The sequence below is a fragment of the Hemitrygon akajei genome, chromosome 24, assembly GCF_048418815.1.
Source record: "Hemitrygon akajei chromosome 24, sHemAka1.3, whole genome shotgun sequence".
Taxonomy (NCBI): Eukaryota; Metazoa; Chordata; class Chondrichthyes; order Myliobatiformes; family Dasyatidae; genus Hemitrygon; species Hemitrygon akajei.
This window is the reverse complement of record NC_133147.1, coordinates 5,152,853-5,167,171: the sequence shown is the minus strand read 5'-3', so window position 1 is coordinate 5,167,171 and position 14,319 is coordinate 5,152,853. Positions and strand designations below refer to the sequence as shown.

At 46.0% G+C, this 14,319-nt stretch overlaps 1 protein-coding gene across 1 annotated transcript in view; it reads right to left on the bottom strand.

The window, feature by feature from the left end:
* Nucleotides 1-353: 353 nt before the first annotated feature.
* Nucleotides 354-14,319, bottom strand: part of LOC140715546 (E3 ubiquitin-protein ligase HUWE1-like) — a 95,268-nt gene continuing 81,302 nt past the window's right edge. The window contains exons 30-36 of the mRNA XM_073027901.1: nt 13,461-13,601; nt 10,798-11,085; nt 9,551-9,656; nt 8,068-8,185; nt 5,762-5,943; nt 4,708-4,898; nt 354-1,565 (exon numbers count right to left, since the gene is read on the bottom strand). Coding sequence (XP_072884002.1) covers nt 1,463-1,565; nt 4,708-4,898; nt 5,762-5,943; nt 8,068-8,185; nt 9,551-9,656; nt 10,798-11,085; nt 13,461-13,601 — 1,129 coding nt within the window. The 3' untranslated portion in view covers nt 354-1,462. The remainder of the gene's footprint in view (nt 1,566-4,707; nt 4,899-5,761; nt 5,944-8,067; nt 8,186-9,550; nt 9,657-10,797; nt 11,086-13,460; nt 13,602-14,319) is intronic.

Genomic DNA, 14,319 nt, shown 5'->3' with positions numbered 1-14,319 from the left:
AAGATTGCTCTCCACCACTGCTCCCCAACTAAACTGGCACAGCTTGATCAAGGAGGAATGGGCAAACCTTGCTCTGTCATGTTGGGCAAAGCTAATTGAGACTTATCCAAAAAGAGTACTGGCTGTAATAGCGGCAAAAGGTGGTTCAACTATTTTACTGAGCAAAGGCGGTGAATACTTTTGAAATGCTGGAATTTGATTTTGAAATTAGTTTTTCATGCTTTACAATTACCCCATTCAAATAACAGAGTTTCAAGCTCCTGAAAGTTAACATCACCCGTAGATCCAACGTACTAATATGAGAGGCACTGATCGTGTGGATAGCCAGAGGCCAGAATGACCAGACTTAAAAATATTTTTCAAACTAAACCTTTAATGAATCTTCTTTGTATAATTTTTTTCCTTTGTCCAAAGTACTACTGGGCATAACAGAACCCCCTCCCCTCCTCTCTCGCTTGCACTCCTGAAGCCATTTCAAGGCAGGCAAAGGACCGGAAGTCAAATGAGATTGTGACTCTAGATGCAACCCATCTCCGATCTTATTTGCTTCTTGCTTTTAAATCAATTTCTCTTTTTTTTCATTTAAACATTCAAAATGTAGAATTAAGTGAATCAAACCAGCTTTTTATTTACTCCAGAATTTTCCAAAAAATCTAAACGAATAAATATGAAAAAAAAGCATGAACGTGTCTATCGACTTTATGTCTGCACATATTTTACAACTTAAGCCTTTTCCCTTGCCCTTCTGTTCCCCTCCCTGGTTGCTCAACCCATCTTAATTTTGTTGCTGTTCCCTGTCTGCGTGTTACCGTCCAATTATATGGGGATCCAGTTCAGAAACCACCGCCTTCCCATGATTCGCAAAAATAACCCCCAACCTCTCACCCGGTCGCCGCTCCGTTGCTGATTGGATTAACGGGGCCACCTGTGGATCAAAACTCCTGTAATATTTATTTACATCCTCAGTATTTGCATGGATTCAGCGGAGAGAAACGTAACAAAAAGGAAAAAAGAACAGTGTCGTGAAGAGTGACATTGAAACAAGTGGCCTCAGCAACACTGGAGACAATTTCTCACGTTGAGGAGAAGGTGTTCCTCTTTCATCAATGTACAGGTCAAGACAACACAAGCGCGCACAAACACAAAAGGAGATGCAACCTAACGGGTGGGGCGGAGGAGGAGGAGGTGTTCGGGAAAGTTGAAAAAAAGTTCCCAAAGTCATTTTTTTTTGTCCCCCCTCTTGTGAAGCTCACTCCAGTAATCCAGTCAGCACATTTGGTGCTTCTCTGTAACGCAAGTTGGTTTTTCTTAAAGCGAGCCTACCAGGACAGTCTGAGGAGAGCAAATTATGCACATTGTACAGTCGCGTTCTTTCTTTTTTTTCCAAAAAAAAATCTCCCCTTGTGTACTGCCTGCTTTTCTTCGTTCTCTGTTTGCTCCTTCCTTCCTTCCGGTACAAGCTTCAGGCAAGACCAAATCCTTCGGAGCACTCTTGTATCGCCAGCAGCAGCATGTGACGAAGCTTCTCGTAGCTCTCGTAGGCTGGAAGATCCAGCTGGTTGAAGCTAGAGGTTAAAAACAAAAATTATAATCACACCGGAGAGAGAGAGGAACACATGAGGCACAAGAGATTCAGATTCAGCTTTTTGCATTTATCACCAGTACAGGGCTGTAATAACTTACAGTGGTCACTGCTTGGGTTCAATTCCCGCTGCCTGTCAGGAGTTTGCATGCCAGCCCCACCACCTGTGACCCCATGGGTTTCCTCCAGATGCTCCAGTTTCTTCCCAAATTCCAAAGACATACAGGTCAAAAGATATGGGCATGCTATATTGGCTGCCATAAGTGTGGTGACATTTGTGGATTGCTCTCAGCACAATGCTTGGACTGTGTTGGTCACAGACGCACATCAGAATCAGGTCCATTACAACTGGCTTATGAAATCTGTTGTTCTTCCGCAGCAGCACAGTGCAATACATAATAATAAAAAAATTAAAAATGACAGCAAGAAAATTATAATGATTAAATTAAATAAGCACAGCAAAAAAAAAATAAAATAAAATATTGAGGTGACGTTCATGGGTTCATTGTCCGTTCAGAAGTCCGATGGTGGTGGGGAAGAAGCTGTTCCTGAAACACACACATACAGGATGACCTCCTGATCAGACACACACCGGACCATCCTCTTTCACTCACAAATCCACAGTCCCCTGCCACACTAGCCCACAACACTCTGAGCACAGGGCTTTGATCTTCCATCTCTCTTCAATCTCCAACCCTCCCACCTTCCCCGCCCCGTCTTTGTTCCTGCTGATGAGTTCCTTTACCTCAACACAGGATACTCTGCAGATGCTGGAAATCTTGAGCAACACACACAGAATACTGGAGGGACTCAGCAGGTCAGGACCGAGAGGGTCTCGGTGAAAAGATGTTGACTGTTCATTTCCCTCCATAGATGCTGCCTGACACACTGAGTTCCTCTAAGACTTTGTGGATGCAATATAATCTAAGGATGTGCTGGAGGCAGGCCACAAAGTACAGCATGCCACACGATCGGGGAGAAAGCATCCTGCCTTTTGCGGCAACAATATATTCCTTGCACACGACTGTCATCAAATTGGAAAGAGTGCAGCGATTTATGAAAATGTTGCCATGGCTCCTGATTATTATTAACTTGAGGTTTGGAAGGCAGGAAAGGAGTTTATTTCTGGGAGTGTTGAGAGCAAAGGAATGTGTAAAATCATGGGGGGAGGGGTGTAGTCTTTCTACCCAGGGAAGGGAGATAAAAAACAAAGCAGAGGGAATAGGTTTAAGGTGAGAGGAGACCTGAGGGGGAACTTGTTCATACAGAGGCTGGTGAGTATATGGAACAAGCTGTCAGAGGAAGTGGCACACTAACAAGATCTACAACAACACAAACACTTGGGCAGGTACATGGATAGGAAGGGCTTAGAGGGTAATGGGCTAAACTCAGGCAACTGGGACTAGCTTAGGGGGGCATCTTGGTCAGCATTGATCAATAGGGCCGAAAGGTTTGCTTCCATGCTACCTCACCATTTTTGGTCTCTATTTGCACTAGTTATCTTATTTATATATATATATATATTCCTTATTGTAATTTCTGCTCTGTTTTTATGCCTTACTCTGCACTGCTGCTGTGTAACAATAAATTTTAGGGCACGTCAGCGATATTAAACCCGATTCTGACCCTGCACGTTGAGGGAAGAGCGCAGGGACATTGCCTTTAAGGGCACCGAAGCCTCAAGGCATCAAGACTTTTGCAAATGGAACAAATGCAGACATTGGAGTGCTGTACTATTTATTTTTATATTGTGATCTTATGGCTCCATAAAGTTGTTATTAGTCGGGAGGAGGTAATGGAGATAAGCTCCCACTACCTGTTAAATGCTGCCCACGGTGTGCGTCTCACACAGCCTCTGAAAACAAAGCCCAGTGGAACTGTTTCTACTGACAAGAGCAGGGGCAAGGGTGGGTCACTGGTGCCTTAATGCCAGTCACTTCTGGCAGATAGGGCTCCTCAGTTGTGGTTGGCAGCTCATCTAGAAGGAAAACATTGATCTCAAACCTCTGCTGCCTTGCAGCTATACCCACTCTTGGGGAGGACTTTGGGAGTAACCCCAGAGGAAAAATTCTTGTCCCTAAGGCAGTCCTACAGTTCAACATTGACTGGTAACGCTTGCGATGATGTTGTATTGGCCTCTGCTATTCCTTTGAGTTTATCAGCTGTGTGGAGAGGGGGAGCTTGCTACACGGACAACAGCTTGCTCTTCATATCGTACTGCCCTGGCTTGCGTATCTAGTCAGCTAGGATGCAATATCCATGGTCAACCCTGACTAACCGAGGCCACCCTAACCTTAACAGTAATGGTCTTTCATGTCTTGCTCTGTACTTCTGCCACGAAACACAAATTTCAAGGCATATATCAGTGATAATAAACCTGATTCCGATTAAGCACAGAACTTAAACATGAATTTTGATTCACTCAGTCCAGTGTGCCCATGCCAAAGGAAAAGACGCCAGTTAAGCTGATTCTGGTCGACAACCCTCTGCATTTTATCACAGACCTGCCCACTTTTGAGCACAGCTAAGCTGAGCACTGCCGAAAGAAATCAGCATCTATCATCAAGGCTCTCTTCTCGCTGTTGCCATCTCACTCCCGGGGTCAGACACAGAGTGAAGCTCCCTCCACACCGTCCCATCACACACTCCTGGGGTCAGACACAGAGTGAATCTCCCTCCACACCGTCCCATCACACACTCCCGGGGTCAGACACAGAGTGAAACTCCCTCCACACCGTCCCATCACACACTCCTGGGGTCAGACACACAGTGAAGCTCCCTCCACACCGTCCCATCACACACTCCCGGGGTCAGACACAGAGTGAAGCTCCCTCCACACCGTCCCGTCACACACTCCCGGGGTCAGGCAATGAGTGAAGTTCCCTCCACACCGTACCATCACACACACCCGGGATCAGACACAGGATGAAGCTTCCTCCACAATGGCGAATTTACAGTGGCTAACTAACAAACAAACCCCTCATATTGGGAGGAATGAGGAAACTGGAAACCCTAGGGTGCAGGGGTAATGTGCAAACTCCACACACACATGCAGGCAGTGCTGTCTCCTCATACCCCTTTAGATAAATAAGCCAAGGTAAACTACAGACACTGTAATCACTCACCAAGTGTGAGCAGAGGGCAGTCTGTCGGTCGAGCGGTCGTCCCGGTGAATCTGGAACTTCTGTATTCCGTTCATTCCCTCCAGAGCCGCAAAGCCCTGCAGTGGGACCTTGGACGTGCCGGTGACAAACTGCAGGAACTTGGCACGGTCAGCCTGGTCGAAGGAGCGCAGTGCCCGCCAGAACCACTGGATCTGTGGGTGAAAAAATACACTGAGACTTCAGCAAGCACCTTGGCCATACTGTTAACTCCACCAGATGGTTCCAAGCCCTGCTGCAAGAGGAGGGTCGGGCATGAGGCTAGTAACCCGTAAAACCCAGAGCCACAGAAATGCCAACACCTGCGGACTACTCAACAGACTGGCCTAGGACAGAGGACTCCGGCAAGCCACGGCCGGGATCATGGGTTTAACCAGCTCGTTACCTCGGCTCAGTTCCTCCACACCCATAGCTGTCTGTGGCAATGGATACCACAGATACACAACATTCTGGCTAAAGAAATTCATCTTTATTTGCTCTGATCCTAGACTCTGCATGTCATCTGAGCTGGAATGGGCCAGCTGCAGCACTGAGCCATGCCCTAGGAGATTCTAGTCGGGAAAAAACAAACGGCGTTCTGAAAAGGTACACTCTGTGACAGAACAGTAGGGAACAAGCCTACCACAACGCCGAGGACCTTTATTAATACAACCCAGTAAAATGACTCAAGTTAAAATACATCAGTAATGCAAATGCAGATTAGTCAGGTGACAGATTTTCTCCCAGAGGAAGAACAAATTTCCCTTATCATGTCCTGGACAGCAACAGCACATTAGGTATAGGGGGAAACTCTTACACTATTTAATTACACATTCCCAGGGTGAAGCTCCCTCCACACTATCCCATCTCACACTCCCAGGGTCAGAAAGAATGAAGGTCCCTCCACATTGTCCCATCGCACATACCCAATGTCAGACAGTGAGTGAAGCTCCTTTTACACTGTAACAGTTTACACCCCATGATAAGAAACTAACAGCTATTGTGTAAAGAGTAAGGGGTGCAGAACGTCATAGCCCACCTGTATGGAGTTAACCTGGTACTTGTGGTATTCAGTGTTGGCTTTCAAGTCATCAATGTCAATCGTTGGTAAACCGGAGATGAGTAGTTCCAACTCCTGCTCCGTGAAAATTGATATCAATCGCTTGGGGATGATCTCGTAGAAGCCCTCCAGGAAGGCAGCCAGCTGTTTCCGGATAGCACCTGCATAAAGTGCAAGGAAAAGCGAGTTACACCCAGTGGTCACTTTATTAGGTACATCTGCTCATTAATGCAACTACTTTTCAGCCAATCATGTAGTATCAACTTAATGCATAAAAGCATGTAGATATGGTCAAGAGGTTCAGTTGTTCAGACCAAACATGAGAATGGGGAAGCAATGTGATCTAAGTGACTTTGACATTGGTGCCAGATGGGGTGGTTTGAGTATCTCAGTAACTGCTGATCTCCTGGGGTTTTCATGCATAATGGTCTCTAGAGCAGAGGTTCCCAACCTGGGGTTCTCAGACCCCTTGGTTAATGGTAGGGGTCCATGCCATAAAAAAGGTTGGGGACCCCTGCTCTACAGTTTACAGAGAATGGCGTGAAAAACAAAAACCATTCAGTGACTGGCAGTTCTCTGGGTGAAAATGACTTGTTGATAAGGTCCGAGGAGAATGGCCGAACTGGATCAAGCTGACAAATGAGATCTCTGAATGCATGACACATCAAACCTTGAAGTGGATAGGCAATAGCAGCAGAAGACCACAAACATATAGAGTTGCCACTATATTAGGTACAGGAGGTATCCAATAAGGTGGCGACTTGAGTCATTTTCATAAAGCTGGACCATTTGATCCAGCTGAACTTTGGTTTTCAAGAATATAAGATATAGTAGACCACTCCATCCATGAAGCCTGCTTTCACGTTCTAAGATCATGGCTGACTGATTTCACTGCAATTTTCCTGTCCCCATGTCCCATCATATCCTTTAGTGTTTTGGTGTAAGAATTGAGTGCAGGAGTTGGGATGTTATGTTGAAGTTATATAAGCTGTTGGTGAGACCTAATTTGGAGTATCGGGTGCAGTTCTGGTCACCTACCTACAGGAAAGGTAGTATTCTGGATAACCCCCCACCCCTTCTCTTCACCTCTGTCTGGTTCCCCTCCTTATTCCCTTTCTCTCATGGTCCACCCCCTCTCCTATCAGATTTCTTCTTTAGCCCATTACTTCTTCCATCTATCACCTCCCAGCTTCTTACTTTACCCTCCATCCCCCACCCAATCCATCTTCACCCTCATCTGGTCTCACCCATCACTAGCATTGTTTGTACTCCTCCCACCTCCTTAATCTGGCTTCTTCCCCCATCCTTTCCAATCCTGTCTCGGCTTGAAATGACAGCTGTTTATCTTCCTAGCACGCAAGCAGAATATAAAGAAATCACAGCAGTGCCTCTACTTGCTTAGGAGTTTGCGAAGATTTGTATGACATCTAAAACTTTGACAACTTCTATGGATGTGTGGTGGAGAGTATCCTGACCGGTTGCATTATAACCTGGTATGGAAATACCAACGGTTTGTATGGAAAATCCTACAAAAAGTAGTGGGTACAGCCCGTCCATCACAGGTAAAGCCCTCCCAACCATTGAGCATATGTACAGAAATGCTGCCGCAAAAAAGCAGCATCCTTAATCAAGGGTCCCCACCACCCAGGACTTCTCCCTGCTGCCACCAGGAAGGTAGTACAGCAGCCCTCAAGGAAATAAATCTCAGTGTTGTAATATGGTGACTGTTGTGGACTGAGAGTGAGAAGGGGGCAGAGAGGGGGAAATCATCGTTGGGTAAAGTGGAAGGGAGAGTGAAGAACCAGGTGAACATTCTGTAATGATCAATAAATCAACTGTTCGGAATAAAATGACCTTGCCTAGTCTCTCATGGATGTGTCTGCACCCTTGCCATCACCCCCCCACTGTGGCACTTCTTTTCTGCCACCCGCGGTGCTCCACTCCCAACATCCTTTGCTCCCACCGGATTTAGAAATTTGCAATACATTTACAAATATATACACATACATACACACAGTTGCAAGAAGAAGTTGGTGAACCCTTTGCAATTACCTGGTTTTCTGCATTAATTATACATTAAATGTGGTCTGATCTTCATCTAAGTTACAATAATAAACACAATCTGTCTAAACTAATAACACACAAACATTTGTAATCTTCTCATCAATACTGAGTACACCATTTAAACAATGACAGTCTAGGTTCAGAAAAGTATGTGGACTCTGGGGTAATGCCTTCAACCTGAGAGGAAACCTGGCCCTCTAGACCAACCCTGGGTCACTCACCGGTCATCTTCATCTGACAGACCAGATGAACGTACTCCTTTTTGTTCTCTTCCGTCACGACAACGTGCGTTCCATTGGGCTTCAGATCCCGCACCTCACACACGCCAAACTCTTGCACCTGTAGGGAAAAGGGACATGTTGTACTTGTATTTCTCCAAAGCAATTCACAAATCAAGCAGAGAGCGGGTAGGAATCCAAGTGCCAAAGAACTGTGAAAGTCCAGGTGGGAGATTAAGACATTCCCGCAGGATGAGATGGTGCAATAAGACCAGATAAAGATGCTAAAAGGATTCACACAGGAGAGCTGAATGGCCCCAGGTGGGATATTAAAATGTAAATGTAAACTGAGTGGTATAAACTCAGGTGAGAGATTTGAGTACTGACACAGTGAGGAGAGAGAGTGAAGGCATTACATTTTCAGAGAGGGACAAACCCATGCTGGGTACAAAAATATTTATGGAATGGAATTATCAGATGCCAACAGGGATCAAGGATAAGACTCTTAAATGGATCTTTCACATGATAAAGATGAACTCTTAAACTCTCTTGTGTTATCATGGTCCTTTCAAGGGAACAGATCTTTAACCATTCAGGTTAATGCCTGTATTTCCCCAAGCTGATTCTTTGGGGTAGAGTGATTTACATTCCTGCCATAGTTGGGATAAAAAAATCCCACCAGACTAGATTTATTAGTGATCATCTTGTCAACTTAACCAAGAAGCATCTTGAACCCGTCCTTCCTATCGCTTAGGATGGGATGGTATCAGAGAGCTGGTTCACAAGAATGATCCCAGGAACTAAAGGGTTACCTTATGAAGAGTGTTTGATGGCTCTAGGCTTGTATTTGTTGGAGTTTACAAAAATGAGGGAGGATCTCTTCGGAACCCATCGAATACTGAAAGGCTGAGATAGAGTGGATGTAGAGACAAGGTTTCCCATAGGAGCAAAGGACACAGCCTTAGAATACAAGGATGTCCCTTTAGAATAGAGATGAGAAGGAATTTTTTTAGCCAGAGTGTGGTGAAACTGTGGAATTCATTACCACAGACAGCTGAGAAAACCAAGTCATTGGGTATATTTAAAGCAGAGGTTGATAAGTTCTTGCAGCACACACAGGTTCTTGATTAGATAGGGCATCAAAGGTGACAGGGAGAAGGCAGGAGAATGGGGTTGAGAGGGAAAATAAATCAACTATGATGAAACGGAGAAGCAGACTGGATAGGTTGAATGGCCTAATTCTTCTTTGCCCCATGGTCAAAATTGGGCTAAGTCCAACTGAGAAACTTGGGAAGAGTGGGCACGCCTGAGTGGTAAATGGAGAGGGGGAAAGACTGGAATCATGAAGTGCTTCGGTATCAGTACAATGAAATGTGCTACATCTTTCAAAGAGTTGGCAAGGAGAGTATAACAGCTCATTGACATGGGGGTTGGGAGGGCCAGACTTCTTGCCAGTGGCTGGAGAGGGATGGCCTGTTAGTGATACCTCTGTACTGAAGGTGAGCTCATAGCCGAGAGTGGAGACATCATTTTCCAGCAGGTACACCAGCCCTTGATAAAAGTGGTAGTCTTCACTCTCCATGTCTGTATACCTGTCAGTGAAAGCAAGGCAGCAAAGTGTTAAAAAGAAAGACCCCCAAGCTGCAGAGATGCCCAGTTATCTATCCACTCACAGTTCACGGATCCACAGACCTGCAGGACCTGGAACAGCACGGGGCTCGGAGTGTGGGCAAGGTGTGCAGCAGTGACCAGTGAGACTAGAATAGTAGAACAGAGGCCCGTCGGCCCACATTGCTGAGCTAAACCAATCAAATGGGCAACTAAGCTAATCCCTTCTGCCTACCCAATGTCCATACCCTTCCATTTCCCTCACATTCATGTGCCTAGCTCAACGTCCGTAATGTTTTGGCCTTTTCTACCACCCCAGACAGTGCATTCCCAGCATCCACCATTCTCTGTGTAAAAAACATGTTTCCCTCACATCTCCTTCGAAATTACCCCTCACCTTAAATGCATGCCCTCTAGTATTAGACATTTCAATGGGAAACAGATATTCTATCTATGCCTCTCATAATTTAATAAACCTCTATCGGATCTCCTTTGTTTCAGAGACAACAAACCAGGTTTGTCCAGCCTCTCGTTATAGCACATGCCTTCTAATCCAGGCAGCGTCCTGGCAAAGCTCTTGTTCAACGCTTTGACATCCCTCTATAATGGAGTAACCAGCAGTCAGGAACACAAGTATGTTTATGTACAAGCTGAATCCTACAAGTTATTACATCTGTGGAGGGGTCAGCGGCTTTGCCACTACACGTGACCTCAGTGGTCCTGCTTTATATTGTTCTCAGTCCTTCAAGGATTCTCAGACACCTGCAGTGTGTAAAACAGGGGTGACACGGTAGGCATAGTGGACAGCACAATGCTTTACAGCGCCAGTGATCCGGGTTCAATTCCTGCCCACAGTTGGCCAGGGTTGTCAAGACGAAGTGGAGTATGTTTGTCTTCACTGTCTGAGGCAAAAGATGTAGGCGTGGGGAGGCTGTATAATATACTTGTAAAAATCACTGGTTAGGCTGCACTTGGATATTATAGTTTGCCTCCTCTGAACCCATGCAAAAAGGGTCTCCCAATGCAAACGGGGATCTCCTTGCCACCACTGTGTTTCCTGATTATACAGTGTGCCAGGGAGCCCCTGCAAGGCGAGCGAGTGAGAGAGCAGCGGGTGCTGGGTACCTGACAGATTTGCCCAAGATGTGCTTGTAGAAGGAACGGGTGAAGTAGCACTCCAGCAGCCGGTTGTCGTAGACCGCCTTGGCCACAATCCGCCCCACGAACTTGAAGTAGCTGAGGTGGTTAGGGTTGCAGTGTGAAGATGGGTTGATGGTGTAGGTGACGCGGTCGCCGGGCGACGTGCGAAACAGGGCGTACATGGGGTTGAACATCTCCCGGGAGATAATCATGTACCACTCGCGCAGCAGGCCCCCCGCGTCCTGCCCTTCCTCCCCTTCGAAGACGATGTACCTGGGAAGGCAAAGTCAAATTGATTGTCAAGGTACATATATAATGATGAATATTAAATAATACTGAGAACAGGAGTTGTAGAGCACTTGAAATGGAGTGTGGGGGTTGTGTAATCAAAATTCAAAGTAAATCCATTATCAAAGTATGTATGTCACCATTTACTATCCTGAGCTTCATTTGCTTGCAGGCATTCACAGAACAAAGAAACGCAATAGAATCAATGAAAAACTACAGACAACCAACCAATGTACAAAAACCACAAATGCAAAATGTTCAGAGTTCATGCGAGTGAAGTTATCTGATGCTGATTCACAAGCCTGATGGTTGAAGGGTAGTAACTGTTTCTGAACCTACTTGGCCAGAGGGTTTTGATAAACACAAGAGACTCTGCAGATGCTGGAAATCCAGACCAACACTCATAAAATGCTGGAGGAACTCAGTAGGTCAGGCAGTATCTATGCAGGGGAATAAACGGTCAATATTTCAGGCCAAAACTAAGTTTTGATGAAGCATCTCGGCCTGACTGTTTACTTTCCTCTGTAGATGCTGCCTGACCTGCTGAGTTCCACCAGCGTTTGTACATTGCTCTTGGGTTTGTTCTGCTGTGTGATTAGCTGCAGGGAAAGCTAGAGTTGAGGGGTTCAGATACAGATGCCCGCCAGCGTTGAATGCACAAACCATGGACTTCTCCAGCCGCAAGCTGTTCTCAAACTAACTCAGCATCTTATCCGGATGCATCACAGCTTGATATGGCAATTGTTCTGCTGAGATTGTAACTGCAGAAAGTTGTGGACTATCACGTAACCAGTCTCCCCCTTGGTGGACTTTGTCCGTACTTCCTCCTGTCTAGAGGAAGCAGCCAATATAATCCAGGAGCCTGGCCATCCTTTCTTCTCCTGATAGAAAAGCGTGAGAACACAAAACGTAAGACCCAAGGACAGCTTCTACCCTACTGCCGTGAGGATCTGTATAAAATAAAGATGAACTCTTGACCTCTCATTCGACCATATCACTGTGCTTACATCTGCTCCCGTCTAGCTGCATTGCACTTTGTGATACTGCATTTTGCTATTGTTTTCTCTTACGTACTATCCGGGAGTACTTGTGTTTGGAATGACCTGCCAGATTGGCAGGCAAAACAAAGCATTTCACTGTTCCTTGGTACCTGTGGCAATAATACAACAACGACTGATACTCAGCTGGCCAGGCAGCGTCTACGGAGAAAGAAACACACAGACATAATGCTTCCTGAGTTTTTATCAGAAGCAGCTATTAGGAAATGGTCTCCATTGTCAGTGGCATAGAGACTATAAAACAGGAGCAGATTAAGCACATCCAGTCTGCTCTGCTATTCCATCATGGTTGACTTATTATCCCTCTCAACCCCACTCTCCTGCTTTCCCCCATACCTTTTATGCCTTTACTAATCAAGAACCCATCAACCTCCACTTTTAATATACACCATGACCTGGCCTCCATAGTCATCTGTGACAATGAATTCCAGATTCACCCCCTCTGGCTAAAGAAATTCCTTCTCATCTCTGTTCTAAAGGGCTGTTCCTGTACTCTGAGGCTGTGCCCTCTGGTCAGACACTTGTCCACTGCTGGAAGCCACCTCCCCACATCCACTCAATCTAGGCCTTTCACTATTCGACAGGTTACAATGAGAATCCCTCTCATTCTGCTAAACTCCAGCCAGCACAGGCCCAGAGCCTCATATGTTAACCTTTTCATTCTCGGGGCCATTCTCATATACCTCCTCTGGAGCTTCTCCAAAGACAGCACATCATTTCCTACAAAGGAGGCCCAAAGCTGCTCAAAATGCTCCAAGTGTAGTCTGACCAATGCTTTATAAAAAATCAGCATTACACCCTTGCTTTTATATTCTAGTCCTCTGAAAATGAATGCTAACATTATATGTGGCTTCCTCACCACTGACTCGTTAACCTTCAGGGAACACATGCGCCTCTGATTTCTAAATTTGCTCCCCATTTAGGGAAGAGTCACTCTGGTTCTGATGAATGGTCATCAGCTGGAAACGTAGACTGCTTCTGTCTCCACAGATGCTGCCTGACTTGCTGAGTATTGCCAGAACTTGGTGTTTCTGGGGAAGCTGCACGGGACAACACTTGCTTCTCAAAGTTCGAGTTTATCCAATATTTTAACTGGGGCACTATCCCTGAAAGACTGCTGTCCAAAGTGACTATCAGATTTACACCACTGACTATAACAGCCATACAGAGTTTTCAGGCATAGTCAATGGAAAATGAGGTTTGCCTTTTGCCTTCTCCCACCCCCCTCAAGTTTGCTAATTTCCATGCCCCACACCACAAAAGAAGGCCAAGGCTGGAAGGTTGAGTGGGAACCATTCTTACAGCCTATTCTTCATTTCCTCCGGGGACTTCCGATGTAGCTCTCGGTACGAGTCCTCGAAGACGTGGTCCCTCCTCACATGGACCGCCAGATCCTCCTTGCGGATCCCCTCATCCAGGCGCTCCAGCTCCTGACGGAAGTACCTAGCCAGAAGAGAAACGGGAGGCAGGTTAGAGCGGGGCATAATGAGATGTGGGGGCAGGTGGTGGTGGGGGGGGGGGGGGGGGAGTGTCTCCTACCTTGGCACAGAGGGTTATTCCGGGAAGATGCAGGTGGACTGCAAGATGGGGAATTAGACACATGACATAGAACAGTCATTCAACATGAATACACACCCTTTGGCCCATCACATGCATGCTGCAGCTACCATTTTCTGTATTAAAAAATCTACTTTTGACATACTTAACCTCAATCACCTTAAAATTATTCCAACTCGTATTTGCCTGGGAAAATGTCCCTGGCTAACCACTCGATCTATGCCTCTTACATTCTGCTGAAAGGTTATCAACCTGAAAGTCTGCCTTGTACTTTGCGAATGATCAACTTTCCCACTCTGGTACTCTCAGTTCTCACCTGCCTGCAGCAAGTGGGGTTTGATGGGCTGCCAATGAAACAGGCAGCTGGAAAGTTTCCTGGAAGAGACACGCAAAGTGTAATATCACTGCAGTGGAAAATTTAATGGTCTTGTCCAGTTCCGCTCCCTTTGGCTTCTCGCTCTTTGATCACTCTGACATCGATCAAAGGCGCTGCAAAAAGCAGAAACTGGTTCCTGCTTGACACTTTTTCTGGACAACACAGTCTGGAAGGATACTCCTGCTGAATCCATAGGAAAGCTTCTGGCCCATCAACTGTCAGAGCAAT